The sequence below is a fragment of the Mycotypha africana genome, assembly GCF_025528875.1.
Source record: "Mycotypha africana strain NRRL 2978 chromosome Unknown BDF20scaffold_1, whole genome shotgun sequence".
Classification (NCBI taxonomy): Eukaryota; Fungi; Mucoromycota; class Mucoromycetes; order Mucorales; family Mycotyphaceae; genus Mycotypha; species Mycotypha africana.
In genome coordinates this window covers 1,238,341-1,253,220 of record NW_026515725.1, presented here as the reverse complement: position 1 = coordinate 1,253,220, position 14,880 = coordinate 1,238,341, and the positions used below count along the sequence as shown (strand labels likewise).

The 14,880-nt window shown below is 36.8% G+C and overlaps 5 protein-coding genes across 5 annotated transcripts; 3 read left to right on the top strand and 2 right to left on the bottom strand.

Annotated features, from left to right (window-relative positions):
- The first annotated feature begins 817 nt into the window (after window positions 1–817).
- BDF20DRAFT_30544 (uncharacterized protein) lies at window positions 818–4,465 on the top strand. Its single transcript, XM_053075161.1, has 5 exons — window positions 818–983; window positions 1,050–1,117; window positions 1,202–1,267; window positions 1,367–1,600; window positions 1,686–4,465. The coding sequence occupies exons 1-5, from the start codon at window positions 882–884 to the stop codon at window positions 4,225–4,227; spliced, it is 3,012 nt and encodes a 1,003-aa protein (XP_052940484.1). The 5' UTR covers window positions 818–881; the 3' UTR covers window positions 4,228–4,465.
- Window positions 4,466–5,699: 1,234 nt separating this feature from the next.
- BDF20DRAFT_903996 (uncharacterized protein) lies at window positions 5,700–7,740 on the top strand (the record flags this gene model as incomplete). The annotated part of the gene is made up of 3 exons (XM_053082970.1): window positions 5,700–5,726; window positions 6,520–6,766; window positions 7,055–7,740. The coding sequence occupies 3 exons, from the start codon at window positions 5,700–5,702 to the stop codon at window positions 7,738–7,740; spliced, it is 960 nt and encodes a 319-aa protein (XP_052940483.1).
- A 1,932-nt stretch (window positions 7,741–9,672) lies between these two features.
- BDF20DRAFT_831284 (uncharacterized protein) lies at window positions 9,673–10,537 on the top strand (the record flags this gene model as incomplete). Its single annotated transcript, XM_053078431.1, has 2 exons — window positions 9,673–10,245; window positions 10,334–10,537. The coding sequence occupies 2 exons, from the start codon at window positions 9,673–9,675 to the stop codon at window positions 10,535–10,537; spliced, it is 777 nt and encodes a 258-aa protein (XP_052940482.1).
- A 542-nt stretch (window positions 10,538–11,079) lies between these two features.
- On the bottom strand, window positions 11,080–12,921 carry BDF20DRAFT_810584 (uncharacterized protein; the record flags this gene model as incomplete). The annotated part of the gene is made up of 4 exons (XM_053076605.1): window positions 11,080–11,246; window positions 11,298–11,557; window positions 11,639–12,728; window positions 12,828–12,921. 4 exons carry the CDS (start codon window positions 12,919–12,921, stop codon window positions 11,080–11,082), a joined length of 1,611 nt encoding a protein of 536 aa, XP_052940481.1.
- A 925-nt stretch (window positions 12,922–13,846) lies between these two features.
- BDF20DRAFT_831282 (uncharacterized protein) lies at window positions 13,847–14,839 on the bottom strand (the record flags this gene model as incomplete). The annotated part of the gene is made up of 5 exons (XM_053078430.1): window positions 13,847–13,914; window positions 13,965–14,120; window positions 14,150–14,289; window positions 14,365–14,530; window positions 14,806–14,839. 5 exons carry the CDS (start codon window positions 14,837–14,839, stop codon window positions 13,847–13,849), a joined length of 564 nt encoding a protein of 187 aa, XP_052940480.1.
- Window positions 14,840–14,880: the final 41 nt, after the last annotated feature.

Below are 14,880 nucleotides of genomic sequence, written 5' to 3'. Positions count from 1 at the left end.
AAATTCAAAGTGGCTTTTTTACACTTTAAATGCACATTGTTCTGTAAAACCAAAGTCCGGTAGCCGTGCCTTTTTTGGCTGAGTTTCAACAGCATATAAGTGCCATGTAGCAAGCAAATACAAATCTACACAGATTGTTGGTTTGTGTATGTTCTTTTCCTGAGTGGTCTATGTTAGGAAGGTGATAGTGGCTGCAACTGAAGCAGGATGAATCTAACTCTACTTTTGAAAGACATACTATTACTTGCCATTTTATATCTCTTTTTTCATATAAAGCTTGGGGTTTCCAACTATTATAGATTTATCTTCATCACACTGTTCACTATGCTGTTCATGTAAAAAAAAAAAGGGTGTTCCTTGACTCATATTTAGTAAGTATAGTGGAAGCGACAATATTAAACTAGTATTCCTACAGTTGTGCTATCCAACAGACATGTTTACGCATGAGCTCTAGGTAAATAATTCTCATTCATACCGAGCACTCTACCACAACGTTGTGTAGCGTAGGTTTTCCATTCTTTTCTGCCTGCCTGATTTACATCTTATCGCATTCGATAAAGCAGAGTTTAATCTGATTTCTATAAATCGAAAAGGCTGCTCGCACCGATTCTACGAAAGAAAATACACATGGATAACGTATGTAATGCTTGCACTAATTGCAACTCCATCAACTTATTCAGGTACAACGGATTGTGACAATGAGATAAGATACAGAAAGGTTATTGTTGCATAAATAAACTTGATTTAAGCTTTTTTTCTGTTCATCAATTTTATTTTATTTTTTTCGATTTTCACCGGTTTTTTTTTTTTTTTTTTTTTTTTGTTTTTCAGCTTCTCCTGGCTACTGCAGTTCGAGGCCGTTCATCTAGCAACATCATCTAATGCAACCAAAGGATAAAGATCTCGATTTGACTACGTTTGACAACCCAGGAAGATGGACGATTGACAACTCTGAAAGTCGATTTTCTCCTCGCATCATCAGTGTAACTTCAAGAGTGTTTTGATTAGATCGATTCGTCGTTCAACTAACAACTCATTACTTTTTTTAGTCACCAGCTAGAAGAAGTATATTGAAAATGACCACTCCAAATCGATATGCTTCTCCTATAGCACATGGGTAAATATTTTGTCTATTATCATTGATAATTACAATAAAAGGCACAACTGACGGTTTTTTCTCTTTGAATACAAATGCTAATAGTCGTTTTTATTCACTAGCACAGAAACGAGCTAGAAGAGTGAGCTTTGCACCGCGCAACGATATCAGGTATATTCAAAGTTTCAATTATCAGCTTCTGATCTGATTGCCGTTAAACATTTCATAGGAAGGCAGGTAAAAGCTTATAATATTCTTGTCATTTTGTAGGTTTATGGACAAAGATGATTCATATAATTTTGATGCGTTTAGTGAGGCAGCAAATCTTATTGACGAAGAGGAACCTACTGTATTCAGTGAAGCAATGGCTACACCAACTGATCTGCTGTCAAAATTACCCTCCATAAATATGTCACGACCACGACCATTACGATTACCGCCTCGTTCACCTGGTTCGCCTTCTGTACGGAGGCAAAGTTCTTTACTTTCATTCAACAAGACAAGGTATGAAAATAGCTTCAAAAGGCTCGATTAAGGATGCTTTTCTAGACGACCCGTTGTCGTACTGATATGGTTACTTTCTCGTTAGATTGTCGAAAGAGAGCCATGACAATATGAGAGGAGACTCACCATTGCGAAGACCAAGCTTATCACAGCAGTTTGAAAGCAGTATGATGCATAATATCAATGAACAACCCTACAAAAAGATGGATATTCATACTTTGTTCGCTGATGAAGACGATGAAGAAGATATGGAAGAAGAGGAAAAGAAGGAGGAGGAAGAGCGACCAAAACGAATACAACAACAAGAGCAGCGTCAAGAGCGACATCAGGAAGAGACGCAAGACTTTCAACAACGTCAACACACAGAAGAGCAGTTGTCACAGTCGGGAAGTCCTTTCAATTATCAGAACCGAGCAAATACTGGAGCATCACCTATCTACATTGATTCTTCGAAAAATACACCGAAAACACCTGCAAGATCACCTATACCCATCAAAGACCGTAGACCAATACAGATTCGAAGTGAAGCAGTGAATAATCCCTTCAGTAGTCCCGATCAACCAGAGAGTACTGATAGTGATATTTTTGTTTCTCGTGCTGACAAAGGATACAATGTAGGAAATAAAGTAGATGAGAGTCTTGATAATCATGATGATAGCAATGGCTTTGATTTTAAGAAAAGACTAGCTGTTTATCAAAATTATATACCCAGTTCACCTAGCGCTATTGGATCTCCAACTTACACAAAGCCTTTCTCCACTGCAAAGTCGCCCAGATCACCGTTCTCTAAATCTCCACTTGCAAGATCGCCTCATACAAGTTCACCACTCAGATCGCCTATCAAATCGCCTATCATATCACCAAACAATATTAGGTCGCCCCTTTCAATGACGCGACATCCTAAATCACCACTTGCTACCTCAGCTCTCAAGAGAACTCTTGTTCCAACAAGAGTTACAAAACCATTAAGTAGATCTCCTAGAACGGCACTGTCGCCTCGTTTTGAGCGATATGTAACAACGTCAAATGCTGATAACAATGATAAAAGCTCTGAAGTAGAAATCACAGGTGGTGTAGAAAGAACTCACCTTGAAAAAAAAAAAATACCTCCCCAGACGCAGCAAAAACCCCAATTGTCTGTGAATCCTTTTTCATCTTTGGACAAAGAAAGTGATGATGAACATAGCATTGATATGATGTTAACAGGCGATAATATTGTTAATTATACTGAACGAACAGCAGAATTACAGCAACCACAACAATTGCAAATGCAACAGTCGGATAAATCACCCAAAGCGGCCTTATCACCGAGGTATGCACCGTATGAAAAGGTAATCAATATCGATGACGAAGATGACGACGACGGCAGCTCCGCAATGATGATAACAGACGATGATTTGAGTGTTCAGGTTCAAAACTCAGCAATAACTGTTCAGGAACATCAGCAATCTCGTATACTTACGACGCCACTGGATAGCTTCGAACCTTTGTATGGACATCGAAACAACGCTGATGATAGCACGGAAAGGATGATAACAGATGATGAAATGAATATGCAAGTCGAAACACCAGCAGTACCTCAACAAAGAGGTCAGCAGCAACAACCACAACATTCAGAGCAATTACCTATATCAGAATTGTCATTCCGTGGTTTTGAACCGTTACATCGAATCCGAGATGATGATGAAAGTTCTGAGATGATGATTACGGACAACAATGTGAGTACAAACGTTAAAGGTGTATCCATTTTGGACCATGGAAAAGAAAAGGCACGACAGGCAGCCTCGCACAAACCTTCGTACCGTGGTTTTGAGCCGTTCGATCCTAGCCATGATCACGACGACGATAATGACAGCATTGCGATGATGTTAACAGATAACGGGATAGGCACTCAAATTCAAAGAGCTACATTATTCAAACCAGAGCTACCTGGGCAACAATTACAAAGAGCTCTGGACACTCTATCACCTTCCGGGAACAATCTTGATTCTCCTCGTAGACGTTTGCGCCATTCTTTCAATAACCTAGAAAATTCCATCACATCAATGACTTCAGATCTTTTCGATTTCAACCTTGGAGATGAACCTGCATTGAATGATATTACTTTAAATATATCTGATGAAACACCATACCGTACGCCGCCCATTGATTACGAACCATCACCTTATTCTTTCACTACAAATACAATGGCAACAGCTCCTATATCAACGCCTCAACGTCAACAACAACAGCAGTATACCCCAACGCAATATACCCCATTACCACCTGCACCATCTTATCAGCCAACACAAGACAATACTGCCAAACAGATGAATGATTCCATAAGGAGAACATCCGCTGCTGCTGCCTTCACTGAAGTAGAAAACGATAGTAGCAATTCCATAAGTATTAAGCAATTTCTTACTTATACAGGCATCACCTTACCTGAAGAAAAGCCAATAGGAGAGGACACACTGGAAAAATATGCCAAGTTGCTTGATGATTTGAGTAACAACAATGAAAGTAGTAAATCGAAATCTGCTAGGCATCTGCAGCCATCTGAACAAATTGTTGCTCTTCGGCTAATGAAGCCTGCCATAGATATAGTTAAAGAGGTAATACAAACTGGCAATTGGTTACTTTTTTAGCAATTCCATAAATTGATTGTAAACTGGCACTTTCTTATATTAGACCATTATGGAAACGCGCAAGTTCATTGATTATTCGAAGAATGTCACTCAACAACTAGAAGAGCAAGTCAAAACGAGTCCTAGTCTACCGCCTCTATTACGGAAATATCAAGAAGCTACATTAGAAGAAAAGATAAAATTGAATCAAAGATTGAGATACATGTTAAATAAGGCAAAGCATACAGCAAACAAAGAATACGAAGGATGGCTTGAGGTCGTAATGGAAGGGTTCAAAAAAAGAATCAAAGGCAGTGAAAGCCGTTTATCAGACTTTCAAAAAGACTTTCAAGCAACTTTGAATATATGCGAAAAAATTGAACCACAGGTCAAGGAGACTTATGAACGTTTGATGTTAGAACATAGAGAAACGCTAGAGCTGAAAAAGAAAATAGACGCGGTTGATGTGGAATTATTAAATGATTTACTGGAGCAGATCAAACAACAAGAGTAAAGTTACCCGAAATATACGTGTATACAACAAAGCATTGTACACAGTCATATTAATTTTCGATTTAAAAATAGAATGAATCTTGAAGAGTTAAGGAAAGAAGATAATGCAGATACACGGGCAAATCAAAATTGCTTAAAAAACCTTGAACGACTGGAGTCAGAGAAAAAAACACTGTTAAGTGATATAGAAGAGAACAAAAAGATAATCGCCGAAAACACATATATTACTGCAGAGGATCTACAAAATAAGCAAGAGGAATACAATTTAGTGGCAGGCATAGTAAATTACAGACAGAAAGACAATGGTAAAGAGCGAAGGGAATTTCAACTGCTGCAAGATTTGAATGTTACAATTGATATGGAACAATTGCAGAATGAGAGTTTTACCATCGCAGATGCTATTCGTGTTGAATTGTTGGCAAATAAGAGACAACTGTTAGGAGATTTCACTGAATTCATACCCGGATTATACTTGCAAATAGAAGAAAATAAAGGCAATAAAGACAAAGATGAGGTAAGATCAATTGTAAGAAACTACTGCTTTTCGTGAATATTTCTGAACAAAAAAAAAAAAAAAAAAAAATAGATTATACAAGATATTACGTTTTACTGGAACCGTGTTAAAGCCGTACGGGAGGATTTGAGAGAACTAACTTACTTCTACAGCACGAAACCTATTGAAAACGCGAATCATCCGGCAGACAGAGGAATACTTATCTGTATTGATGTGAACAATTATCAGTCTCATGCCAATTTCGAAGTCTGTTTCACTATTACAGTTAAAGACCTTTTTGAATACCCGCCACGATTCAATACAGACACCTTACACGTTCGTCTCATTCGAAAAGGAAGGCTAAAGTGAGTAGTGTTGAGCTTTATGTACGCGTGATCATGGGTACTAATGTGATTGAATAACTCTGAATTATAGTCAAACTGAAATAACAGAACTTGTAAAAGGACATTTACAAGAAGATGGAACCATGAATTTGCAAGAAAACTTAGAAGGTGTGCTTGATCTCTGTAAGAATGAATTATACAGTCGACAACGACAGCAGTCATAATCTCTAGCATTTACCAATTTACTCTACGACAAGTTAGTTTTATTAAAATCTATATAAAGATAGATCCTAATACCATTTACTCTATAACTTCTATATTTCCATGTATAAATAAAAATTGGAATAATACCTCATAGGCATACATAATGTACTTGAGAGCTTTTTTAACTTTGTTGTACTTCGTAATTAATAGTATGAGTAATCAACAGTTCTTTGTTGCCTTAAATAGACACTGCAAACTGCTACAGTAAGAGATATACAGAATACGCCACGCAACCGGAAAGAAACTAGTAACACGATATGTATATTCTATATCATCCAGTTGTTTTTTTAAAAATTTTGCATGCTTAATGCACGATCATTACGTACTTGGAGATACTTCAATATACATGTTTGCATGTGAACGTTGTATTATATTCTTAACTCAAAAAGACGAAATTTTATTCGAAGTGATCATTGGATAAATCTCTGTATGCAAAGTCTTTTGATAGCGTTACTTTTACACCTGTTCATTGAACAACTGCTTTACATAATAGTGTTCCTTCCATGTATGTTTTCTTCTTTGTGAATGCATTCTCTTACCGATATATGACCGAGCACGACAGCAGTAATTGACTGTTTAATTCTTTAAATTCTGATGATTATAAATACATGAATGAGTGCACACTACTTTTCTATTGCGCTCCCCTTTATCATTTGTCAAATATAATTTATGCTCACCATAACTTCGGATGTGATTGAGGAAGGCTTGTTGCCATTTCTCACCAGAATAACTATTCGCAAATTAATGACATCGAATCCGTACATACTTCGCTCTATCATCAACTTAGCGCTGCGCCCTACACTTGATCAAAAAAGTTATATTTACAACATATCAAACGAGTATTGCAAAGGAAGTATAATCATGGAGAACATTGCAAGTTCGAAGGACGATTGGACAGCTATTCAAAGATTGAAATTGGCAGATATTATCATTTTCGAAATTCATGGTTGATCGCATAGTAGCTATAAATTCGATAACTACTTATTTGATTAACTAAGAGAACTACTTTTCTTCAAAATATACACAGGCGGTGGCTTTCGTACAGGAAAAAGTGCTATGTACATGTTCGCTTTTCGAACTTGGATTGACCTGTTCAAGGAAAAACACAATCTCAAGGCTGCTATATTTTCTGTCGAATACGGTAATGATCGCATAATAAATACATTATGTCCAATGTTATTTTGCCTTATAAGATAATCTTTTCCTGCGCCAATTTTTTTTTATCCATGTATAGGACTTTGTCCTAAAAACCCTTATCCTATCGCCAAGAACCACTGTTTACAGACTTTCCAATATCTTGTCTACCAACTTGGTATTTCGCCTTTGAAAATAGTTATTACGTGTGATTCCGCAGGAGGATCCCTGGCGTTAGAAATGCTTATAGATATGTACGCTCCTCGTATTTTGGAAAATGTACATAATAATTTGGATGCTCCTCGCGAAAACTTTGACATGCCTATTCCAGCCGGTGCCTTTTTCTCTTCTCCGCTGGTCAGTGCAGATACCAGCACACCCTCCTACCAGAAAAACCATAAAAAAGACATTGTGTCCATGAAACTATCCAAAATTCTCTATAAAGAATACATGGTAATGCCTGACAGAAATTTTCCAGATAACATACCTGTGATGCATTTGCAAGACATTAGATATGGGTTTGCAAGGTTTCTGCCTCGTCAGATTTTGGTATACGTAGGCACGAAGGAGTCACTATTAGATAGTGTGATACGGTGGGTGACAGACATGAAAGAGGATGGTGGATCAATAAATGTGCAGTTACATCTCGAACCTTACTATCACGATTGGTTTATGTGTCCCCTTCTGGTTAAGAAGAAAAATAGAGCGATTATAGACAAGTATACCCAATTGTTTGTTGACTGGGCGGTTCACGCAGTTCAGCAAGCAAATGATTCCGCCAAGTAGGAAGAGAGAAACAAATGGTCTTTGGACATCTATGCTGTTCTTCTCACATCTGATTTGTATTTCAAACAACGCAAGATTATTGCTATCGAAGAACTCAATCAAGGATTAGAACTGCTTGATGTAACGATAGATGCCATAAAGAACATTTTACTTTAACATCTTTTATGTTATTAAATGCTTTAAAAATTAATCCTTGTTATATCAGTAATACTTTGGATAAAAATCTGGATGGTTAAAAGATGGTATGATAACCTTGGACTGTCTGTTCAACAGTGGATCACATCCAGGGCTTGGATTTTCTAGCACTTTCAAGAGTAGCAACGACAATAAGGAACGACGCCAAAACAGTTCTGACATCTTATATTGAAAGGCCAGAGGCGTAGCTCGATAAAAGACATAAATTTCATTCAGTCATTTTTCTTTGGTGATACCCTAAAGTTATGATTATTGATGCAGGTGGCTGCACTCACTAAAGGTTTGAATGCTCACATTCAAAGGTAACTGGTGTTAGAGCCTTAAAGAATGTAGCCTTTCTTCAAAAAATTCACCAGAGAACAATCATGTAGCTGTGTCTATAATTCGATATCTATCGGTCGCCAAATATCCATCCAAATATTGTGAAATACAGACGTTTATCAAAAAGAAGCATTCCTGCGAGGTGTTCTTAACTGTGCGCACGTTTGACCCTTAATCGGACATAAGAATTATCTCTGAACCAGACTCTTTTTATTATTCATTAATAGTATCATATTATTGTATATTTGGTCTATTGTCATAATCAACACACCGCTTACCGACGGAACGAAAATACGAGCGATGTTCTCATCAAAAATCACAGTTTTGACTTACATATATCGTGAGACGTTGTGAGTGATTTACCCTGGCAAATACGGCAAAATCGATGAATGACCTCTAGGATGTGTTATGAAAACTGTAACAAAAATCAAAACGCATATTTTTACAGTTAGTAGAGTGTTTATGTTCAGAAATATAACTCGTAGTCTTATCTTAATCTTGTCTTGCCGAACAAAAATAATTTGGTGCTTTTTAGCGGTGCTTTTCGAAAAATGATTAATCAGATGTTTGTATCAGTATTTTTATTTTTACTAACATAATTTCAAAATCACTGTTTCTACTAAGGATGATTAGCTAATTACCAGGTTTCTATTATATCGATACCTTCAATATTGCTAGTACTTGCTTTTTATCCTATTTGAAAAAGATTGAGTAATTGAAGAAGCTGTACAATAATTTTTTACATCAAAACACTACTTGACTACATTTGATTTATCTTGTTTTTACCAATACCTTATGAGAAGATAGCCATCACATATTCTACACTGTTACTAATGCATCTATTAATCTCCGTTAAAACCAATTTGTTAATGATGAGCATCTCAATAAATGCACTTTTTTTAGTATTGATGCGCCTTAGAGAAGATGTGTGAGTAGGTTACTGTACGGAAATGATAGTTGAAAGCATTCACTTGTGTTAACAATCTCCTCTATGACTTATCGTAACTTAATGAATCGCTCAAACTGTTCGGGTCATATCAATCGTAATTTCTTAATGGTTGTTCCAGTGGCAGCAGTTCTACTCATAATTCCTTCTCTTTTAAATTGGCAAAGTCATTCATTATACCTTGTGCTTGAATTAGAAACACAGATTGAGCGGTCCATAAAATTATTGAATATGAAATATATTGATGCGCTAGTCATTTTCTAAACTCTGCAGCCAAGAGATCGCCTCTAGCTTTTGTCAGTAGAAGATGCAGTCAAATATCGAGGCTGCAATAATAAGTACCAGTGATGGGTTTTCTCACCATGATAAGTTGATTTTATTGTAAGACTTACTGTGAGCAACAAATTCCGGTATTTTCTTTTTCTCTTGTATTTTTTCTTTTTAGTTCATACTGGCGACATTAATTTTACATGAAAGGATCAAAGAAAGCACCTTTCAAAACGCTGATTGTTCGGTTTGGCTGCGACAACTGCGGACGTCGTTGGCGTAGTGCAAGCGGCAACATGAACGATTTTCAGATATGTAAAAACTGTTACCAAAAGGTTTACCCTTGTGGTTATCAATATGAAGCACCAAATAAACGTGGCAATCAAAATCGTGAAACATTCGAATCTCACAACTCTGAGCTCTGCGGGAAGTGCATACGACTTGGCTTTAATTGTATGGAATTAACAATTTCCCAAAGACTTGATCAAGATGCAATTGAAGAGTTAGTGCCGACTATCGTACGCAACGAAGACGAGGAGGACATAGCCCTGACCAATAACGTTGATATACTCGCCTTTATAAAACCTCAGAAAACTAAAAACAAGAATAAAAAGAAAATGTCCACGCAGCAAACGAAACATGAACACAATACTTTGGATTGTCAGCAATCAGAAGAGATTATATCTAGAATGAAACTTCCTCTTTCAAGAGCTTTTGATGCACATGAGGATGGGATTGTCTTGGTTGAGGAACAGCATATATCAATTCTGAAGAAGGTAAATCAAAAGCAAACAATGGATTTATCACTGTAGATGACATGATTAATTATACTAAAAAGTAGAAGATGATAATAAACGCTTAAAGGAGAAAAGTAGTAACAATTCCACAGACTCAATTACTGCTGCTCCATTGAATACGGTTATTAATGTTACGACAAATACTGATAACTCGATAAACACGGTTTTTAATGCTTGGGCAGACTGGCCTACTGATAAAAATAGCGTTAACCATGATAGCGACAGCAATGACAGTAATGAGGTTGCTGTCGAGCAAGGTTGTAATAGTTAAGAAAATACCACAAAAGACTATCTCTAATGGGATTAACGCTCATGACGTTGGATGAAAACATAGTAAGGAGGAAGAAAATGTTGCAATATTCGCACGTAATATTGAACTCAACAGATAAGTGAACTCAATAAAAGATACTGTCAATATATATTGTATAATCAAATCAACCAATAAATATAGCTTCGAAAACATAACCGCTATACCTAATCATTGAAACAGTTGGAGGAGTAATCCTCTGCTGTTTGACTGCGTCCTACTTATTGTTTTAGAGTAGTAACTAAGGAAAGAAAATTCTTTCCTAATTTTCCATAAATTGTAAACAGGGAAGAAATTCTGTTCAAAATTATTGTATAGTTAGTGTATCAACAGTCGATAACGATAATAACAGACCATTAAGATCAACCATTCAAGAATTAAAAATATAAGTAATGTGTTTTGCTACCGGAAAAAAAAAGTATTAAATGCTTTGCTTTGCAGAATGATAGAGACCGGAGGTGTGTGAGATTTTATATGAATGAGTTATGACGAAGAAATAAGAAATGCTATTTGCGGTCCCTCGACAGAGAACTAGGCCCTTTAGCTGCACTTATAAATAACGCAATTATTAGCACGATGGCGAAGCGACTCCATCGCCACACCATGTGAAACAACCCTAATATAACACGCTTTAATTCAAACTGCCGCCTTCGAAGAACAGATACATTCCTGCCTGATGTGGGGTTGCTGATAGCTCGTCTGCGCTGTCTATTTGTAGCTAAACTCTCTTCAGATTGTTGGTCTTGTTGATGCTTCTGTAAGATAGAACTGAGCATAGCATTAGGATACAAATCAAATGCAGGTAAGTCACTGTCGTCTACAATTTTATGGTTATCGTCGACAATTCGTTGGTCAAGCAAAGCTAAATATTTCTCTTTTTGATGCTGCTTCTCAATTTGATCAATGAATTGCAAAGCATCGTCAATTAAACTCTGATCTATGCCTGTAGCTTTTGATAAAACACTTTCAAAATCTACTATATTGCTACTTCTTGTTGATGGTGAGCGATAAAGCATCTTGATCAGAAGATTATCTTTTTTTAAATGTGATAACATTGTTGATGACTGCTCATAACTTGTTATTGTAGTCGATTTTTGATTATCAATCGTCATTGAGGCGGAAAGACGAGGAGTTGATATAAAAGATGTTGCCAGTTCTTCTTCATTCTTCCTCCATTCTAAACCTAGCTCATCTAAAAGGGATGATTTTGCAAAGTAATCATCCATAGTGAACTCATTGCCGTGACCATAATCACTACCGCTGCTACACCTTTCACTCGGTGTAGGTGTATACAGCTGAACACCTTTTTCTTTCAACTTTTGCAATAATGCTCGATGCTCCTCCAAACTGTGATTTAGTTCATCAATATGTTCAAACTGCTTTTGATAAGCATTTTGAAGCTCTTCCATATTTTTTTGAGAGAATTCGAAAGATTGAAATTGCTGTTTCAGATCACCCAAATCTCGCAAGGTAGCTACTAGTTTCGATTCTAGATCAATCTTTGACTGCAATAAGGCTTCTTTTTCCGTTCTCAATTCATCTACTTGCACAATCAAGTCATCTACTAGCAGCATTTGCTGTCTCGTCTCTTGCTCCTTTTGCTTTTGTTCCTCTAGCATTCTGTGTCTCTTCTGTCGCTCGTTTATTTCTTGTAACTCTTGGATTTTGGTGGTGGCTATATCGAGGTCCGATTTAAGCAGCTGGATATCCATTTCGAGTTCTTTGGTGCGTCTGGAGTGGGTGTGAGAAAGAGAATCCTTTTCTTGCATGGCGATGTCTAATTTTTGTGATAATTCGATATTTTTTTGCTGCAAGGCCTCGATCATGGCCTCTCGAGCGCTGGATGACGGTATAAATTTCATATCATCGTCTTCGCTATTAGTAGCATCAAGCATGCGATCCATTATGATCCCGGCACTCTTATTGGCTTCTGTCGTGGGAGAGCCATTGTCCTGCGTAGAAGTGGAAGGTGTGATAGGCGGTGTAAATGTGCCAACAGATGTAGCGTTGATAGAGGTAGTAGTAGCAGATGTGGATGCGGGAGAAAAGATAGCGGCTGCAGTTTGTTGTTGTGTGAGTAAAGAATCATATTTTGATTTCAAACGTATATTGTAATCTAACAAAGATTTTCCTAATTCGGCTGCTAATACCAAATCTGTTTTAAAAAAATGGTCATTTCGATAATGAAAAATCTCTTACGATAAGTACTTGATAACCACATGCTTTTCTTTTTATGTAATTGGTTTTACCCTACCCTGTTCTTTATCCTTTAGGGCGGTGTATGCGTTTTTTAGCATAGGAACAAGCTCAAGAGTGCTCTTTTCTGCCATCCAAGACATGGAAGACATGAATGATTGATGAGAACTAGCGGGTGAAGGAGGGCAGGAAGCCATCTCTGAGAACTTCGTATCATTTAAAGTGGCATGGAGTGGAGAGGGTCGTATTAAATGTTTGCTGACCTCCGGAGCTTTTCGAGCTGTTACAACCTTATCTGATGTCAAGGGCATTCGAAATAGTGTTTGGTATAAAGATTAAGTGAAATAAACTTTCCGTAAAAAACGTAGTGCGTAGTGAAAGAAAAATGAAAGGAATGAAATACATGTTCGAACAATTTGAGCTTTTTAAGATGGCACAGCACAATTTGATTGTTACATCAGGTTCCCAATGTGACATAGACAATGATTATTGTTGTTGCTGGCAAATAACTCCGTTTCATCCCTCGTAAATTTCATTTTTGTTACAACAAAGAGAATTATGCATATTCTCTAAGCTTTTATTCTTTCAAACTAAAGCCGGGAGACTTCCGACTTTTCTACTGGCTCATATAGCTTATTATTCAGATAATAAACAACAGCGTTTCAACTTTTAAATGCAATTTCTTTAAGCTACAGTTGTGTTTGAGGAAGACTATTGCTGTTATTTTAAGTTTAGTAAAGATACTTCTGGATCAGAATATTATATGTGTACATAGTCCCCACCAACTTTGTTTTTTACTTTGGAATAAACTTTGCGAGGAATATAAGCCTCTTTAAAATACTTAGTATCATCTTCACTCAACTTTACTGATAAGGAATGGATAAGTTCATAAAGGTTTTCTACTTTAGAGACGACATTGATAGACGCGGTAATAAAGTCCTTCGACAACATCCACACCAAAGCAATTAAAACTGGACTATGTCTCTACTCTTCAACTATCGAAATTACGCGATTAATAATCTCATCGTTGTTGGCGTCTTCCTTCCCGAAAAAATAAGTAATACCGCGGCTGCTGTTTCATCGCACAGATCGTCTGTTTCTTTCAGGCAAAAGGACCCGTGCTAAAGGAGACCGATAAATACTTGCTATTAGAGCATTTCACAATAGTTGATATAACTTTAACAAAACGAATGACCTGCGAATATATACATACGCAATCGAATCAATGAATTTGATATCGATCTATATATCCAAACCAAGTCTTCCAAAAGAAGCATCACCGCATCAAATGTGTACTTGTGGGGTAATTCGTGACGATTGAGCCATTCGTTGTGTTCCTTCCCATCGATGCCTAATAAACACTCAGATTCTCTCACTTACAGCACGAAACATTTTGATAGCTACTATGACACGCGATCTGGGCATATTGGATTTTTTGGATTGCTTTTCCTAGAGCACGTTCACTTTCACCGTTAGAATAAGCATCTGCATTATCAACAAAGTTAATACCAGCTTCTGAGCTTTGCCAATCAATGCAATAGACTCTTCTTCATCTTTGATCCAATGTTGCCATTTAGAGGAGCCATAAGACATACAGTCTTAGGCAAATCGTGAAACCTTGTGGTTTATGTAAATCTTTGGCGTATAATTTCTCTTCTTTAATTTCTTGTTTAAATAACATGAACTTCACATACTCGTAATTCAGTTTTGCCAAATTGAACGTATCGCATTTGGGGTAGACCCTCAGTAGTCTTGATACTGCTAATAATGCTCAATAGAATATATTAGAGTATCTGTAAAGTACTGAAGTAAGATTAAAAAAGAAGATTCTCCTATCATTTCGAGACTGCATACGAACGTAGAGGAGCTGTGTCCTTTGTAAAGTCAAGCAGTTAATGCTTTTAAAAGTTGAGATTTGATTTATAACTATTTATTTGAATAACACATTTGAATATAAAGGTTTACTGAATAATGAACTGTTGTAGATTTTATGTTTGTGGACTCGCTAAAGACATATAGTAGACGCTTCCACTCACAGTAACAGTATTCAGCTTGACATTTAATAAACATTTTCGCCCTTAGTTCAAGGAAAACATCCAATGAAGATTGCG